Here is a 14620-nt window from a genome sequence, read left to right as displayed (position 1 = left end):
CTGTTCCTCCCTTGTAAAGCCAATGATCTCTGTGGCCAAGACTGGAATATGCTTGCAAAATAACCATACCTCGGGTATGGAGCACTACCAAAAGATAATACTACAGACAAGAGAGTCCTTTGAAATCTAATAAATAAAATTTTTGAGAATTTTGTACTCTTACAAAAAGCCGGTCTTTTAATAAAATGTCTAAATTATTTCCAACATATCCTGAAAATTTCCTGTATGTTAATAATTGCATTTGTCTGTTAGTTAACAGAGACCTGAAAAGCACTAATTTTTCTTATATAATGAGAAGGCTAGACGTAGGTAGTGGTTGCCTCCAGGATTGTTTTAGACACTGTATCTATCATCCAAGTAAAAATTGCTAGACTGGAGAGAAAACCAGAAAACAGAAGCAGAACTAGGGACAATTCAGATATTAGAACTGGCAAACAAATAATTTAAAATAGCTATAATTAAAATGTTAAAAAATTTAAAATATAGGCAAATGGATAAAATGAAAGAATTAAACAGAACTGAAGTCTATAAAAAAGAATCAAATAGACAAACTAGATCAGTAAATTAAGAAGTCAGGAAGTTGGGGCACCTGGCTGGCTCAGGGAGAAGAGCATGCAACTCTTGATCTTGGGGTTGTGAGTTTGAGCTGCATATAGGGTATAGAGATTACCAAAAAAAACTAAATAAAATAGGAATGCCTGGCTGGCTCAGTTGGTTAAGTATCTGTCTTCAGCTCAGGTTATGATCCCAGGATTCTGGGATCGAGTCCCGCATTGGGCTCCTTGCTCAGCAGGGAGTCTGTTTCTCCCTCTGCCTCCTGCTCCCCCTTTTTGTGTGCTCTCTCCCACCTCTGACAACTAAATAAAATCTTTAAAAATAATAATAAAATAAAATAAACTTAAAAAAAAAAAAAGAAATTAAGAAGTCACTGTATGGCATTAACGTGAGACCAGACAAGCAAAAGACAGAACTACTGAACTCAAAGACAAGTGAAAAACAAAAAACAAACAAAAACAAAAACAAAAAAACCCCATACTAAGTGCAGAGGAAAAACAAAACAGAAAGAACAGAAGTGACATAACTAAAATATGAAACATATATGTAAGTGGAGCCTCTGAAGAAGAAAAGAGATTGCAAAATAATTAATATCTGAACTGATTAACTGATAAAAAGCCTCAGTAAGAGTTTAAATAAGAAGTAAAAAGGAGGGGCGCCTGGGTGGCTCAGAGTTAAAGCCTCTGCCTTCGGCTCAGATCATGATCCCAGGATCCTGGGATCAAGCCCCGCATCAGGCTCTCTCCTTGGTGGGGAGCCTGCTTTCTCCTCTCTGCCTGCCTCTCTGCCTACCTGTGATCTCTCTCTCTGTCAAATAAATAAATAAAATCTTTAAAAAAATAAAAAATAAAAACATAATTAAAGAATACTAATAACTTTATGCTATTAAATTTAAAAGCTTATATGAAACACATAAATTCTTTTAAAAAAAAAATTCCAAAGTGGACAAAACAAAAAACCTGAAACATCTGAAGAAGTCAATTGATTCCATAGTTTAAAAATTTTCCAGGGTGAGGGGTACCTGGGTGGCTCAGTGGGATATAGCCTCTGCCAAGGTCCTGGGATCGGGGCATTGGGCTCTCTGCTCAGCAGGGAGCCTGCTTCCTCCTCTCTCTCTGCCTGCCTCTCTGCCTACTTGTGATCTCTGTCTGTCAAATAAATAAATCTTAAAAAAAATTTTTTTTCCAGGGTGCATGGGTGGCTCAGTCAGTTAGGCATTTGGCTCTTGGTTTCAGCTGAGCTCATGATCTCAGGGTCCTGAGATTGAGCCCCAGTGTGGGGCTCTGTGCTCAGCATGGAGTCTGCTTGGGATTCTTGGGATTCTGCTTGGCACTCCCCCTCTACTCTCTCCCCCTTTGCTCCTCCCCCTGCTTAGGCCTCTCTAAATTAATAAGTAAACTGGGGCACCTGGGTGGCTCAGGTCATGATCGCAGGGTCCTGGGATCGAGCCCGGCATCTGGCTCCCTGCTTGGAGGGAAGCCTGCTTCTCCCTCTCCCATTCCCCCTGCTTGTGTTCCCTCTCTCACTGTGTGTGTCTCTGTCGAATAAATAAACAAAATCTTTAAAAAGTAATAATAAAATAAGTAAATAAAAATCTTCCTATCAAGAAAATTTCAGGCCCAGACACCTTCACCAGCAAATTCTTCCAAATTTAAGGAAAACCTTTAGTCTTATATGTAGTGAATAGAAAAACAGTGAATTCCTCCCAACTCATTTTATGAGGCTAATATAAGCCTGATGAGAAAACAAAGACATTAAAGAAAAGAAAATTATGGGCCAGTATTTCTCATGAACATACATGCAGAAATACTATAAAATATCAGATCTAACCCAGTCAAATTCTTGAAAAGTTTAATACATTACAGACAAATAGGTTTTACTGCAGGAATGAAAGGCTGGTTCAAGATAGGAAACTTAAGATAATTTACCACATTAATGATAACAGTAAAAAAATATGATTGAGAAAATGCATTTGCCAATTTCAGCCCTCATAATTGTAAAAATCTTAGCAAATGAGAAAGAGAACTTCCTCAACTTGATAAATAGCATATACAGTGGGTGTTTTGTAGATGCTAGATACAAGGACGATATACAAAAAATAACCATACTTCTAGCAACAGACAACTGGAAAATGAAAGAAAAATTTAAAAACCATGTACAATTTCAACAATAAATGTCAAATACCCAGGTACAAATCTAACAAAAGATGTGCATGAAAAACTACAACAAACCGTTGGGAGAAATTAAAGACCTTAAAAAATGTAGACCTACACCATATTTATTAATTGGAAGATTCAATATTGATAGGATGGCAGTTCTCCCCAATTCAACATATAGAATCACACACAAAACCCCAAAAAGGATTTTTCATTTTTTGGTGAGAATTAACAAGTTGATTCTTTTTTTTAAAAGACTTAATTTATTTGACATAGAGAGACACAGCAATAGAGAGAACCCAAGCAGGGGGAGTGGGAGAGAGAGAAGCAGGCTTCCTTCCAAGCAGGGAGCAGGATGTGGGGCTCGATCCCAGGACCCTGGGATCATGACCTGAGCCGAAGGCAGCTGCTTAATGACTGAGCCACCCAGACACCCCAACAAGTTGATTCTGACATCCCTTAAAAGGACTTACAAAAACCAAGACAGTCTTGAAAAAGAAAAGAAAAAAAGTTGAAGGACTAATACTATAGATTTCAAGACAGTGCCACTGACAAAAGATAATAAAACAGAATGTACTCCAGAAAGAGGGCCACATCTATGTCACCTGACTTATGATAAAAGCCTCCTATATTTCAGATGGCCAAGGATGGTGTTTTCAATAATACCATACACAAAAACTGATTCAAGGTGGACCACAGACTTAAATACGAATGCCAAACCTATAAAGCTTCTGAAAGAAAATAGAATATCTTCAGGAACTTGGAAATAAAGATTTCTTTTCGAGATACAAAAAAAAAAAAAAAAAAAAAAGCACTAATCACAAAGGACAAAGGGCTAAAAACCTAGGAAAATGGGAAAAGATACACATAAGCATAAGAAAGTACTCAAAAATGATGCCATGTTAAAAGGACACAGGAACTAATTTGAAGGAGTTCCTAATGGCCAAATCTGGGACAATTTGAACAACAAAATATATAACAATAATAATGGGTTAAAACTCACAGAGTACAATAAATACCCAGGAGTTAATAAATAGTTGAATAAACACACAAGGAATAAAGGATAGCTCTTTTCTTTTTATAATTTTTTTTTTTTAGATTTTATTTATTTATCAGAGAGAGAGGGTGAGAGAGCAAGCACAGGCAGACAGAATGGCAGGCAGAGGCAGAGGGAGAAGCAGGCTCCCTGCCGAGCAAGGAGCCCCATGCGGGACTCGATCCCAGAACGCTGGGATCACGCTTAACCAACTGAGCCACCAGGCGTCCCTAAAGGATAGCTCTTTACAGAATTTAAATTAATAAGTATAGAAAGAATGATCAAAAGAGAAGATCACCACTAGATAAACATCACAGTAATAATTGTTACAGACAAGAATGATCAATGGATGGTAAAATTAATGGGTGAAAATTTGATGAGAATAGTATTTTGTTTTAAAGTTTATTTAAGTAATCTCTATACCCTGAACATGGGGCTCAAACTCATGATCCCAAGATCAAGAGTCACATGTTCTCTGACTGAGTCATCCAGAAACCCCCATGAGAACAGTATTTTTGCATAGTCTCAAAGCATCTCTGCACAAGATACTTATTAATTAAAAAGAGAAAAATGGTAGTTTTACGAAGGAGAAACTTGGCAGATACCACCTTAACCAAGTGATCATAGTTAACCTACCAGTAAGAAATATATTGATAGCATTATAGAACACACTGAGAAGAATAGAAACATAATTTCTGTGATCTTTTAGCCAAAAAAGTCTGGTCTAAATTTAACTATGAGGAAAAAGCAGACAAATATAAATTGAAAGACATTCTACAAAATAACTGGCCAGTACTCTTCAGAAGTATTAAGGTCATGAAAGATAAAAAACAGTTTAGAACTATGTCTGATAGGAAGAGATGAGACAATTAAATCAATGTGGGAATCTGCTGTTGGATCCTGGAAAAGAAGAGGTTGCTGAGAAGACAATTAGCAAAATTTCGATAAGGTCTGTAAATTAGTCAAAAGTCTTATATCCATGTAAATTTTTCCAATTTTTATCACTGTACCAAGGGCACCTGAGTGAAGAATATATGGGAATTCTTTACACTATATTTTTGATATGAAAATAAAGTTTTTTTAAAATGAAGAAAAAAAATGTTTAAAGGACAGTGGGCAAAAAGACCTAAACAGACACTTTAAGAAACAGGATATCCAAATGGCCAATAAACCTCTTGAAAGGTGCTGAACATCATTACCCATCAGGAAACAAAAGTAAGAGTGCAATGAAATTCCACTATACAACCACCAGAATAGTTAAAATAAAAGACTGACAATATCAAACAGAGATGATGAGGAGCAGCTGAAACTCTCATATATTGCTGGATGAATTGGTACAACCACATGACAGATTGGTAGTCTCTATCAAATATATGCCCACTGTATGATCTAGCAATTCCACTCCTAAGTATTTAGCCAAGAGAAAAGTGTTTACATGTTCACCAAAAACATAAAATGTTCATAGCAGGAATACAGTAAAAAACTGTTAATCATCATGTGTCCATCAATAGTGTAAGCAATTAATAAATTACAATATATCCCCATATGTAATGAGAACTAAGTACAACAACATGGATGAATCTCAGACATAAAGTGGAAGAAAAGAAACCAGGCATAAAAGAGCACATGCTATACAATTCCATTTATATAAAAGTTCAGGAATGGGTAATTGGTGGTGACTTCTGAACAGGGATTGTGGGAGAAATAACTGGGAAGGGGCATGAGGTAATCTTCTCGAGTGCTGGCAAAGTTCTTAATGTTCATTTAGGAAATTGTGATAGAGCTCTATTCTTAAGATTTGTGTACTTTATATATGCTATATGTCATAAAGTGTTTTAAAAAAACTATCAGAGCCATGTTTTGTTAGGGACATGGAGCAATGAGATGTTTCAAACATTGCTGTGCAAGCATAAATTTGTGCACCCATTTAGGTAATCATTTTGGTACTATTTAGTAAAGTGCAAGATGTCATATGACCCAGAAACTCCATTGTCAGGTAGATGAATTCATGTACCTGTATCCTCTGTAAAAGAATGCTGTGGCAGCACTGTTTATAAAGTCAGAAACTAGAAATAGCTCAAACGCCTATGGTTAGTTGAAGGGATGAATAACTGGTATACTTCGAAGGACAGAATATAATATAGCAAAGAAAACAAATGAACAACTACTATATATGATAATTCCCCAAAGCATAGTTCTACAAATAAAAACAAAAGAAAAGAGACAATATGATAGCAATTGTGAAAGTTTTAAAATGAGGGAAAAATACACTATGATACTTAGGGAGACCACTAAATGAAAAAAACTCATAACGTTTATCCAGTCACCCAATCATAATCACACGAACACCACGGAGACATAGAGGTAGAGGTACCCACCACTAAAGGAACAGGACCACACACCCAGGGCCTCAAATGGTCACATGAGCACCATCACACATTTACCAAGAGTACATTCAGTCACAACCACACTGCCACAAGCACATGACACCTGCAGATCGTCGCACAGTCACAGTCACATTAACCACAGATAAAACCACATAATATTCACATGTACCCCCACCTGTAATCTGCAGCACACCGTCAATGTCGCACGATCGCACACCCTTACGGGGACAAACGCTGTATCACATCCACCGAGTCACACACTCCCCACAACCTCATACACAATGCCGCACGTGTTCCCAAATCACATACACACACCACCGGGTCCCCTCCAATCATACCAGCACAGTCACGGGCTCCCAGACTGGGCTGCACACTGGTAATCACTGGAAGCACACACTCACCATAGGAACAGATAGTCACAAGCACACGATCATTCACCACATACATACTACCAGATACAATCCTATAGTTTCAATCTAACTTACCCCGCAGTACAAAGCTGAGCCTCCGGCTCCGCCCTCTCCTGCGGATCCTCACCTCAGGCCTTCCAAGCTTCCAAAAACAGTAGCACGCCCCACAAGTGCTGCAACAGTTGCAGACCTGTGGGTCCCGCCAGCGCGTGACTTTCAGGCTGAATTCACGCGAGAATCTCATTGACGCTATGGAGCCTTCTGGGAAATGTAGTCAGAAAGTTACCTGCGGCGAGCAACATGGCTCCCGGTTGCCTGGTTTTCTATCAGGGGTTAGCTGCAGCCCCGCTTGCTTAAAGGATTGCTCCCCCTCATGGAACCGCGCACCGGAGGCCACGCAGAGCCTGGTTCAGCCTTAGGCAGTGGCTTCCAAGGAAGGCCACTCCGACGTGTTTGAAATCGGGTTCCTTCTCCGACCCACCGTATTATCCACAGGATACGGGCTCAGGAAGAGGAGGTCTAGTTTGGTTTAGGTAAGATAATTCGCTCCATTGAGCCTTCTGGGAAATGTAGTTCGGAGCGGAGAAAGCGTTGGAAGGGCGGTTTGAAATTCGTCTTGTTTCTTAACAGCTTGTGCCTCACTGCACCCCCACGAGACTTCTGGGAGTGTCTCTGCGTCCAAAGATGCGCAGGCGGCCTGGGTCGCCTTTTTGGCCTTTGTTGGGGCGTGAGTTTGGCTTGCGGTTTCTCAGCGCCGAGGAGTTGTGGGACCAGAGCTTCGGAGACTGAAAGCTGGGGTGGCCGAAAAGAAGGCGATTAGAAACTTACGGTGGGATTGGGGAGGAGAAGGCGGGACTGCTAAACTTGACACGGGGTTGTGGAAGCCAGAAGGGAGAGGTTTCCGAGGTTACGAAGAGGGCTGGTATTTTTCTGTGCTACTAATTTCTGTATGAAAGTCAGGGCCTGAGGACGATGATGGGGCGATGAGACAGCTTTTGCAGGGAGCAAGTAGTGAGATTCACGGTGTGTGTGATTTAGAATGTTGCGGGTCGTAGAAAGAGGAAGAAACGGGACGAGAGAGAGAAAGAGGGAGAGAGAGAGAGAGAGAATGTAATGGGCTATTTAAATAAGTATCACTGTATGTATGGCTGGGATGCTATCTCGGAGAGTAATGGCTGAGCCACAATGGTAAAACAGTAACAAGGATAGATTTTCCTAGGACTTTTTTTTTTTTTTTTAATTTGATGGGAGAAAGTTTACATAATTGAGCTAAAGCTTGACTTTTGTGTAAAAACAATAGCATTATTATAATAATGTATTGTTATTATTGTAATAAAGAGTAGCATTTTTATGAAATTGAAATAAAAGTAGCATTGTTTTTTTAAAATAGAAAGGCTGTTTGAAAGGAGCTTTTTTTTTTTCTTTTTTAATGGGGTTCTTGCTCTTGCTTAGCGTACACACCTTAGAGACAAAGCATTTCAGTCTTTTGTGTTCTTTTGAGTGTCCTGAGGGAGGGGTGTAGGTCTAAGCGAGCTGAGTTATGAATTTCTGGACTAAGGAGTCAAGTGGGAAGGGTAGTGTCGACCACCGCAAATGTCAGAGAAGTGAATTCCCATTTTCTTAAGAAAAAACTGGTCTTAGATCAAGGAATGTAAGTTTAAAGTTTCTCAAGGAGCCTACTCAGTTAAACTAATAATTACCTCTGGTTACCCCTAGGCCAGGTGGATTTTGTTGGTTATAAAAATAGGTTGCTCCTAATTACACCTAATTACAAAGGTATTTTCTCCAAGTAATTTACTACAGTTGCTTTAACATAGTTTTATTATATTTTATTTTTTTGAAGATTTTGTTTTTAAGTGATCTACACCCATCATGAGGCCTGAACTCAAAACCCAGAGGTCAAGAATCACATATTCCACTGACTAAGCCAGGCAGGTGCCCAACATAATTTTAAATAAAAGAAGAAAATCTAAAATTCATGTAAGTTTTATATATATAGACAAAACCTTGGAATAGGATAAAATTTTTCAGGATAATCTTAGCAAGAAATAAATAAAACCTATTTAAGTAAAAATTTAAAACCTTATGAAGATAAAGACTTAAATGAAAAGTTATACCATTTTCTTGAATAGAAATCCTTTGTTATAAATGTCATTTAAATTAATTTATGAATTTAACCTCCCTCTGAAAATAATATCTTTCTCTAGATAGGTAAATTTCAAATAGGGGAGTGCCTGGCTGGCTCAGTCGGAAGAGCATATGACTCTTGATTTTGGGGTCATGAGTTGAAGTCAACATTGAGTATAGAGATTACTTAAATTTTTTTTTTTTTTAAGATTTTTATTTATTTACTTGACAGACCGAGATCATAAGTAGGCAGAGAGGCAGGCAGAGATAGAGGAGGAAGCAGGCTCCCCGCAGAGCAGAGAGCCCGATGTGGGGCTCGATCCCAGGACCCTGGGATCATGACCTGAGCCGAAAGCAGAGGCTTTAACCCACTGAGCCACCCAGGCGCCCCAACTTAAATACTTTTTTAAGAAGTAAAGTTCAAATGTGAAAATAAAGGCAAGAATAGGCTGGAAGAAAAAAAAAAAAAAGCAATGTGGGGCAAAACATGGGGCTAATCTTATGATAACAGAACATATTCTAAAAGTTCAAAAATTCTAAAAGTTCATCTGACTGGACAGACCAGTGGGACAGAATAGAGAATCCAAAAATAGAACCAAATAAAAAATTTTAGTGTATGGTGAAGGGGGCAGCTCAGATACCCCCTGAGGTGAATGGGGAAAAGGTGAACTTTTCAATAAAGGTAATAGGAACAACCTGATAGACTTTTTAGGAAAAAGAGAGTGGATTATGAATACAGAGTTAACTTCAAATGGGTCAAAATTCAAAACTGAAAACTTAAATTACAAAGACTGAAAACTTGAGTGAATTACTTTATAACCATGGAGGGGAGAAGGCCTTTTTAACTTCAAATTCTAAGATTAATTATCCCTTCTAAATGAAAAAAACAAAAAAAAGTTAAAGTGACAAACTGGAAACATTTGCATTTTATGTAGCAAACAAATGGCTAACCTCCCCGATAAATAAGGAACACCAAAAAAAATTGATTGAAAAACTAATAACCAAGTAAGAACGGAAACAGAGATTAACAAATAGTATACAGAACATAGTCTATAGGTTCTCAAATGTATGAAAATATGCTCAACCTCATTCATAATCAAATAAATTCCATTAAAACCGTATAGAGATACTGATTCCTACGGACTAGAGTGGCAAAAATTCCGCCAGTTTGAAAACCTATATTGCTAGAGGCCTGCAGATTGGTACAAACTTATTGGAAGGCAATTTGGTAACATCTTTCAAAATTCCAATTGCAGGGGCACCTGGGTGGCTCAGTGTGGGTTAAGCCGCTGCCTTCGGCTCAGGTCATGATCTCAGGGTCCTGGGATCGAGTTCCGCATCGGGCTCTCTGCTTGGCAGGGAGCCTGCTTCTGCCTCTCTCTCTCTCTGCCTGCCTCTCTGCCTACTTGTGATCTCTCTCTGTCAAATAAATAAATAAAATCTTTAAAAAAAAAATTCCAATTGCATTTAACTTCTCACTGAGCAATCTCAGTCTGAGATTTTTATCATATAGCTATGGTGATGTATATCCAAGACTATTCATATAGCAGTCTTTACAATATTGAAAATCAGCCATAAATAAATAATTGAGCATAATGCAACATTATGTAATTGAAGAAAAACTGAGAACACTGTCTATGGCCTGATACAAAAAGCCTCCAAAATATATTAAATAAAAACAAAAACAAGATGCAGAACCTTATGTTATACTGTTCTAATTTTTGTATAAGAAAGGGGGGAAATGGATAAGAATAAATACTTGTATTTGCATAAAGAACTGAAATTTACAAGAGAAACTAATAAAAGTGATTTGTGTGGCAGCCATTGAGGGCAAGAAGGTAGGTAGAGACAAAGAAGGGCATTTATTTTTCACTGTGTACTTTTTTGGGACATATTCTTTATATTATGTATAAATTTATGAAAATAAGTATGTTTTTATTCATTGTCATTTTTTCCCCTTATCTTTTTAAAGTTCGATTCTGTCCTTGGTCATCTTCTTTTAATCTGTACTTTTTTTTTTTTTTGAACACCCTTATCCATACCATGGCTTCAACATTTACTGACTTATGAGCAACAAGTCTGTTTCCACTATAGGCCAATCATTTTTTTTTTAATTATTATGGAAGTTATACATAAGATTAAAATTTACCATTGGGGAGCCTGGATGGTTCAGTTGATTAAATGTCTGCCTTTTGGCTCAGTTCATCACCTTGGAATCCTGGGATCAAGTCCCAGGTCAGGCTCCCTACTTAGTGGGGAGTCTGCTTCTCCTTCTGACCTTCCTCTCTCTCATGCTCTCTGACATTCCCTTACTCTCAAATAAATAAAATCTTTAAAAAAGAAAAGATAGGGGATGCCTGGGTGGCTCAGTCAGTTAAGCGGCTGCCTTTGGCTCAGGTTGTGATCCCAGCGTCCTGGAATCAAGTCCCACATCAGGCTCCTTGCTTGGTGGGGAGCCTGCTTCTCCCTCTGCCTCTGCCTGCCACTCTGTCTGCCTGTGCTTGCTCTCTCTTTCTCTCTGACAAATAAATAAATAAATCTTAAGAAAAATAAAACATGGGGTCCCTGGGTGGCTCAGTGGGTTAAAGCCTCTGCCTTTGGCTCAGGTCATGATCCCAGGGTCCTGGGATCTAGCTGTGCACCTGGCTCTTTGCTCAGTGGGGAGCCTGCTCCCACCTCCGCCCCCCTGCCTCTCTGCCTACTTGTGATCTCTCCCTGTCAAATAAATAAATAAAATCTTTACAAAAAAAGATAAAATTTATCATTTTAACCCTTTTAAAATGTACAGTTCAGTGTCATTAGTACATTCTCATTATTGTGCAATCACCACCACTATCCATCTCTAGAAATTTTTCATCACCCTAAACTTAAAACTCTGAACCTATTAAATGATAGTTAGCTATCCACCCTCCCTTCATCCTGTAACCATTATGCTACTTTCTGTCTCTATGAATTTGACTGTTTTAGGTTCTGCTCATGGAAGTGAAACCACACAATATTTTTGTGTGTCTAGATTATATAACTTGGCATGCAATATTTTAATGGTCCATCCTTGTTATAGTCTATATCAGAATTTAATTCATTTTGGATACCTGGGTTGCTCAGTGGGTTAAAGCCTCTGCCTTCAGCTCAGGTCATGATCTCAGGGTCCTGGGATCGAGTCCCACATTGGGCTCTCTGCTCAGCAGGGAGCCTGCTTCCCCCTCTCTCTGCCTGCCTCTCTGCCTATTTGTGATCTCTCTCTCTCAGTCAAATAAATAAATAAAATCTTTTAAAAAAAGGAATCATTTTCAAGGCTGAATAATATTTCACTGTATATTTATACCATATTTTGTTTATCCATTTATCTGTTGAAGGACATTTGAGTTGTTTCCATCCTTTGGCTACTGTGAATAATGCTGCTGTGAACATGGCTGTAAAGATATGTATTTGAAGCCCGGCTTTCAGTTTTTTGTGTGTATACCTAGAGGTAGAAATACTAGATCATATGGTAATTAAGTTTTTAATTTTTTGAGGAGAAATTCTCATACTGTTCTCCTCAGTGGCTGCACCAATTTACGTTCCCTCCAGCATTGCATAAGGATTCTAATTTCTCCATATTTCGTATTTCATCATAATTTATCCATATTTCACCAACACTTGTTATAATCTGGGTTTTTTTTTTTTTTTTTTTTTTTTTTTTGCTAACAGCCATCCTAATGGGTATAAAGGGTGTCTCACTGTAGTTTTGGCTTGTATTTTTTATTTTTTTAAAGATACTATTTATTTATTTGACACAGAGAGAGATCACAAGTAGGCAGAGAGGCAGGCAGGGAGAGAAGGGGAAGCAGGCTCCCTGCCGAGCAGAGAGCCCGACTCGGGGTTCAATCCCAGGACCCTAAGATCATGACCCGAGCCAAAGGCAGAGGCTCAACCCACTGAGCTACCGAGGCGCCCCTTGGTTTGTATTTTTTTAATGATTAATAATGTTGAGCATTTTTTTGGTGTACTCATAGGCCATCTATATATCTTTCTTTGGTGATGTGTGTATTCAATTCTTTGCTATATATATATTTTTTTTTATTAATTTTTTATTTTTTATAAACATATATTTTTATCCCCAGGGGTACAGGTCTGTGAATCACCAGGTTTACACACTTCACAGCACTCACCAAAGCACATACCCTCCCCAATGTCCATAATCCCACCCCCTTCTCTCCAACCCCCTCCCCCCTTAAAGATTTTATTTATTTATTTGGCAGACAGAGATCACAAGTAGGCAGAAAAGCAGGCAGAGAGAGTTGGGCGGGGGGGGGGGGGAGAAGCAGGCTCCCTGCCGAGCACAGAGCTCCATGTGGGGCTTGATCCCAGGACCCTGAGATCATGACCTGAGCTGAAGGCAGAGGCTTAACTCACTAAGCCACCCAGGCACCCCAATTCTTTGCTATATTTTTTTAATTGAGTTGTTTTTATTGTTATTGAGTTATAGTTCTTTATATATTCTGAACAGGTACATGATTTGCAAATATTTTCTTCCATTCTGTAGATTATCTTTTCACCCTGTTGATAGTGCCCTTTGTTGTGCAAAAGTTTAATTTTGAGGAAGTCCAATTTAACTGTTTTGTTGCCTTTGCTTTTCTTTTTAAATTTTTTTAGAGAGAGAGTGAATGAGTGTGTGAGAAGGGAGGCGCAGAGGTAAAGGGAGAGGGAGAGAGAGAATCCCAAGCAGGCTCCATACCTGACATGGAGCCGGGTGCAAGGCTCGATGCTGGGCTCAGTCTCATGACCCTGAGGTCATGACCTGAGCTGAAATAAGGAGTTGATTGCCCAACCTACTGAGCCCTATGTTGCCTGTGTTTTCAGTGGCATGTTCAGAAAATCATTGCCAAATTTAATGTCATGATGATTTTCCTTTATATTTTCTTTCAAGAGTATTATAGTTTTAGCTTTTTTGTGTGAGCCCTTTATCCCTTTTAGGTTAATTCTTTTATATGGTGTAAGGTAGGGCCCAACTTTATTCTTTTTTTTTTTTTTTTTAAATTTATTTGACACAGACAGAGATCACAAGTAGGCAGAGAAGCAGGCTGGGGATGGTGGGGGGAAAGCAGGCTCCCTGCTGAGCAGAGAGCCCGACGTGGGGCTCGATCCCAGGACCCTGAGATCATGACCTGAGCCAAAGGCAGAGGCTTAACCCACTGAGCCACCCAGGTGCCCCCCAACTTTATTCTTTTGCATGTGGATATCCAGTTTCCCCAGCACCATTAGATTATTTCCAGGCTTATGCTAACATATTTACAATATCCTGGTTATTTTGAGGGTTTCCAAGGTCACTCTAAGGTTTGATGATTTGGTGAAGGAGTTACAAGACCCAGAGAAACTGTTATATTCATGGTTATGGTTTATTACAGGAAAAGGATACAGATTAAAAACCAGCAAAGGAAAAATGAGCATAGGGTAGGACCCAGGAGAGAATAGCCATAAGTTTCCAATTGTCTTTCATCGTGGAGTTGTGCAGAGAGAACTTAATTCTCCCAGCAGTGATATGTGACAGCACCTGCAAAGTGTTACCAACTAGGATCGCTTACTTGAGCCTTGGCATCCAGAGTTTTTGTTGCGGGTGGGTCACACGGGGATGAACACTCAGATGAATGACCTTAGCTATTCAGGCTCTAGTCCCCCAAAGGTCAAACTGATACAACATAGCTCAATACCCCAGGCATACAAAAACAGGTATTCACCATAAATCACGTTGTTAACATAAACTATCTGGTGTGGCTTTAGCTTTCAGAGATTCAAAGACACCTTTATTAGGAAGGATTATCCCAAGTACTCAGAGGCTGTCTGCCAGGAGCTGGTCAAGCACCAGTCCTTTCTTTGAAATGTGTAAGGTTTGAGCATCCCAAGCTTGCCCTTACTACACACTTGTGTAGATGGTTTTGCATGTATGTACTAGTTTATGAAAAATCCCAA

The 14620-nt window shown here is 39.0% G+C and overlaps 1 protein-coding gene and 1 long non-coding RNA gene across 4 annotated transcripts in view; one reads left to right on the top strand and one right to left on the bottom strand.

Annotated features, from left to right (window-relative positions):
• Nucleotides 1-14620, bottom strand: part of LOC131817823 (zinc finger protein 260) — a 98273-nt gene that overhangs the window by 50985 nt on the left and 32668 nt on the right. Inside the window, exon 1 of one of the 3 annotated variants that reach the window (XM_059151550.1) lies at nt 6620-7037. In XM_059151550.1, the coding sequence (XP_059007533.1) occupies nt 6620-6788 (169 nt within the window). In that variant the 5' untranslated portion in view covers nt 6789-7037. Of the gene's footprint in view, nt 1-6619 lie in introns of those variants that run through there. The other 2 variants (XM_059151552.1, XM_059151548.1) reach the window with 2 other exon arrangements.
• Nucleotides 6941-14620, top strand: part of LOC131817833 (uncharacterized) — a 35400-nt gene continuing 27720 nt past the window's right edge. The window contains exon 1 of the long non-coding RNA XR_009348593.1: nt 6941-7077. This is a non-coding gene — a long non-coding RNA (uncharacterized LOC131817833). The remainder of the gene's footprint in view (nt 7078-14620) is intronic.

This window comes from Mustela lutreola, chromosome 16 (genome assembly GCF_030435805.1).
Source record: "Mustela lutreola isolate mMusLut2 chromosome 16, mMusLut2.pri, whole genome shotgun sequence".
Classification (NCBI taxonomy): domain Eukaryota; kingdom Metazoa; phylum Chordata; class Mammalia; order Carnivora; family Mustelidae; genus Mustela; species Mustela lutreola.
This window is presented reverse-complemented; position numbering and strand designations above follow the sequence as displayed.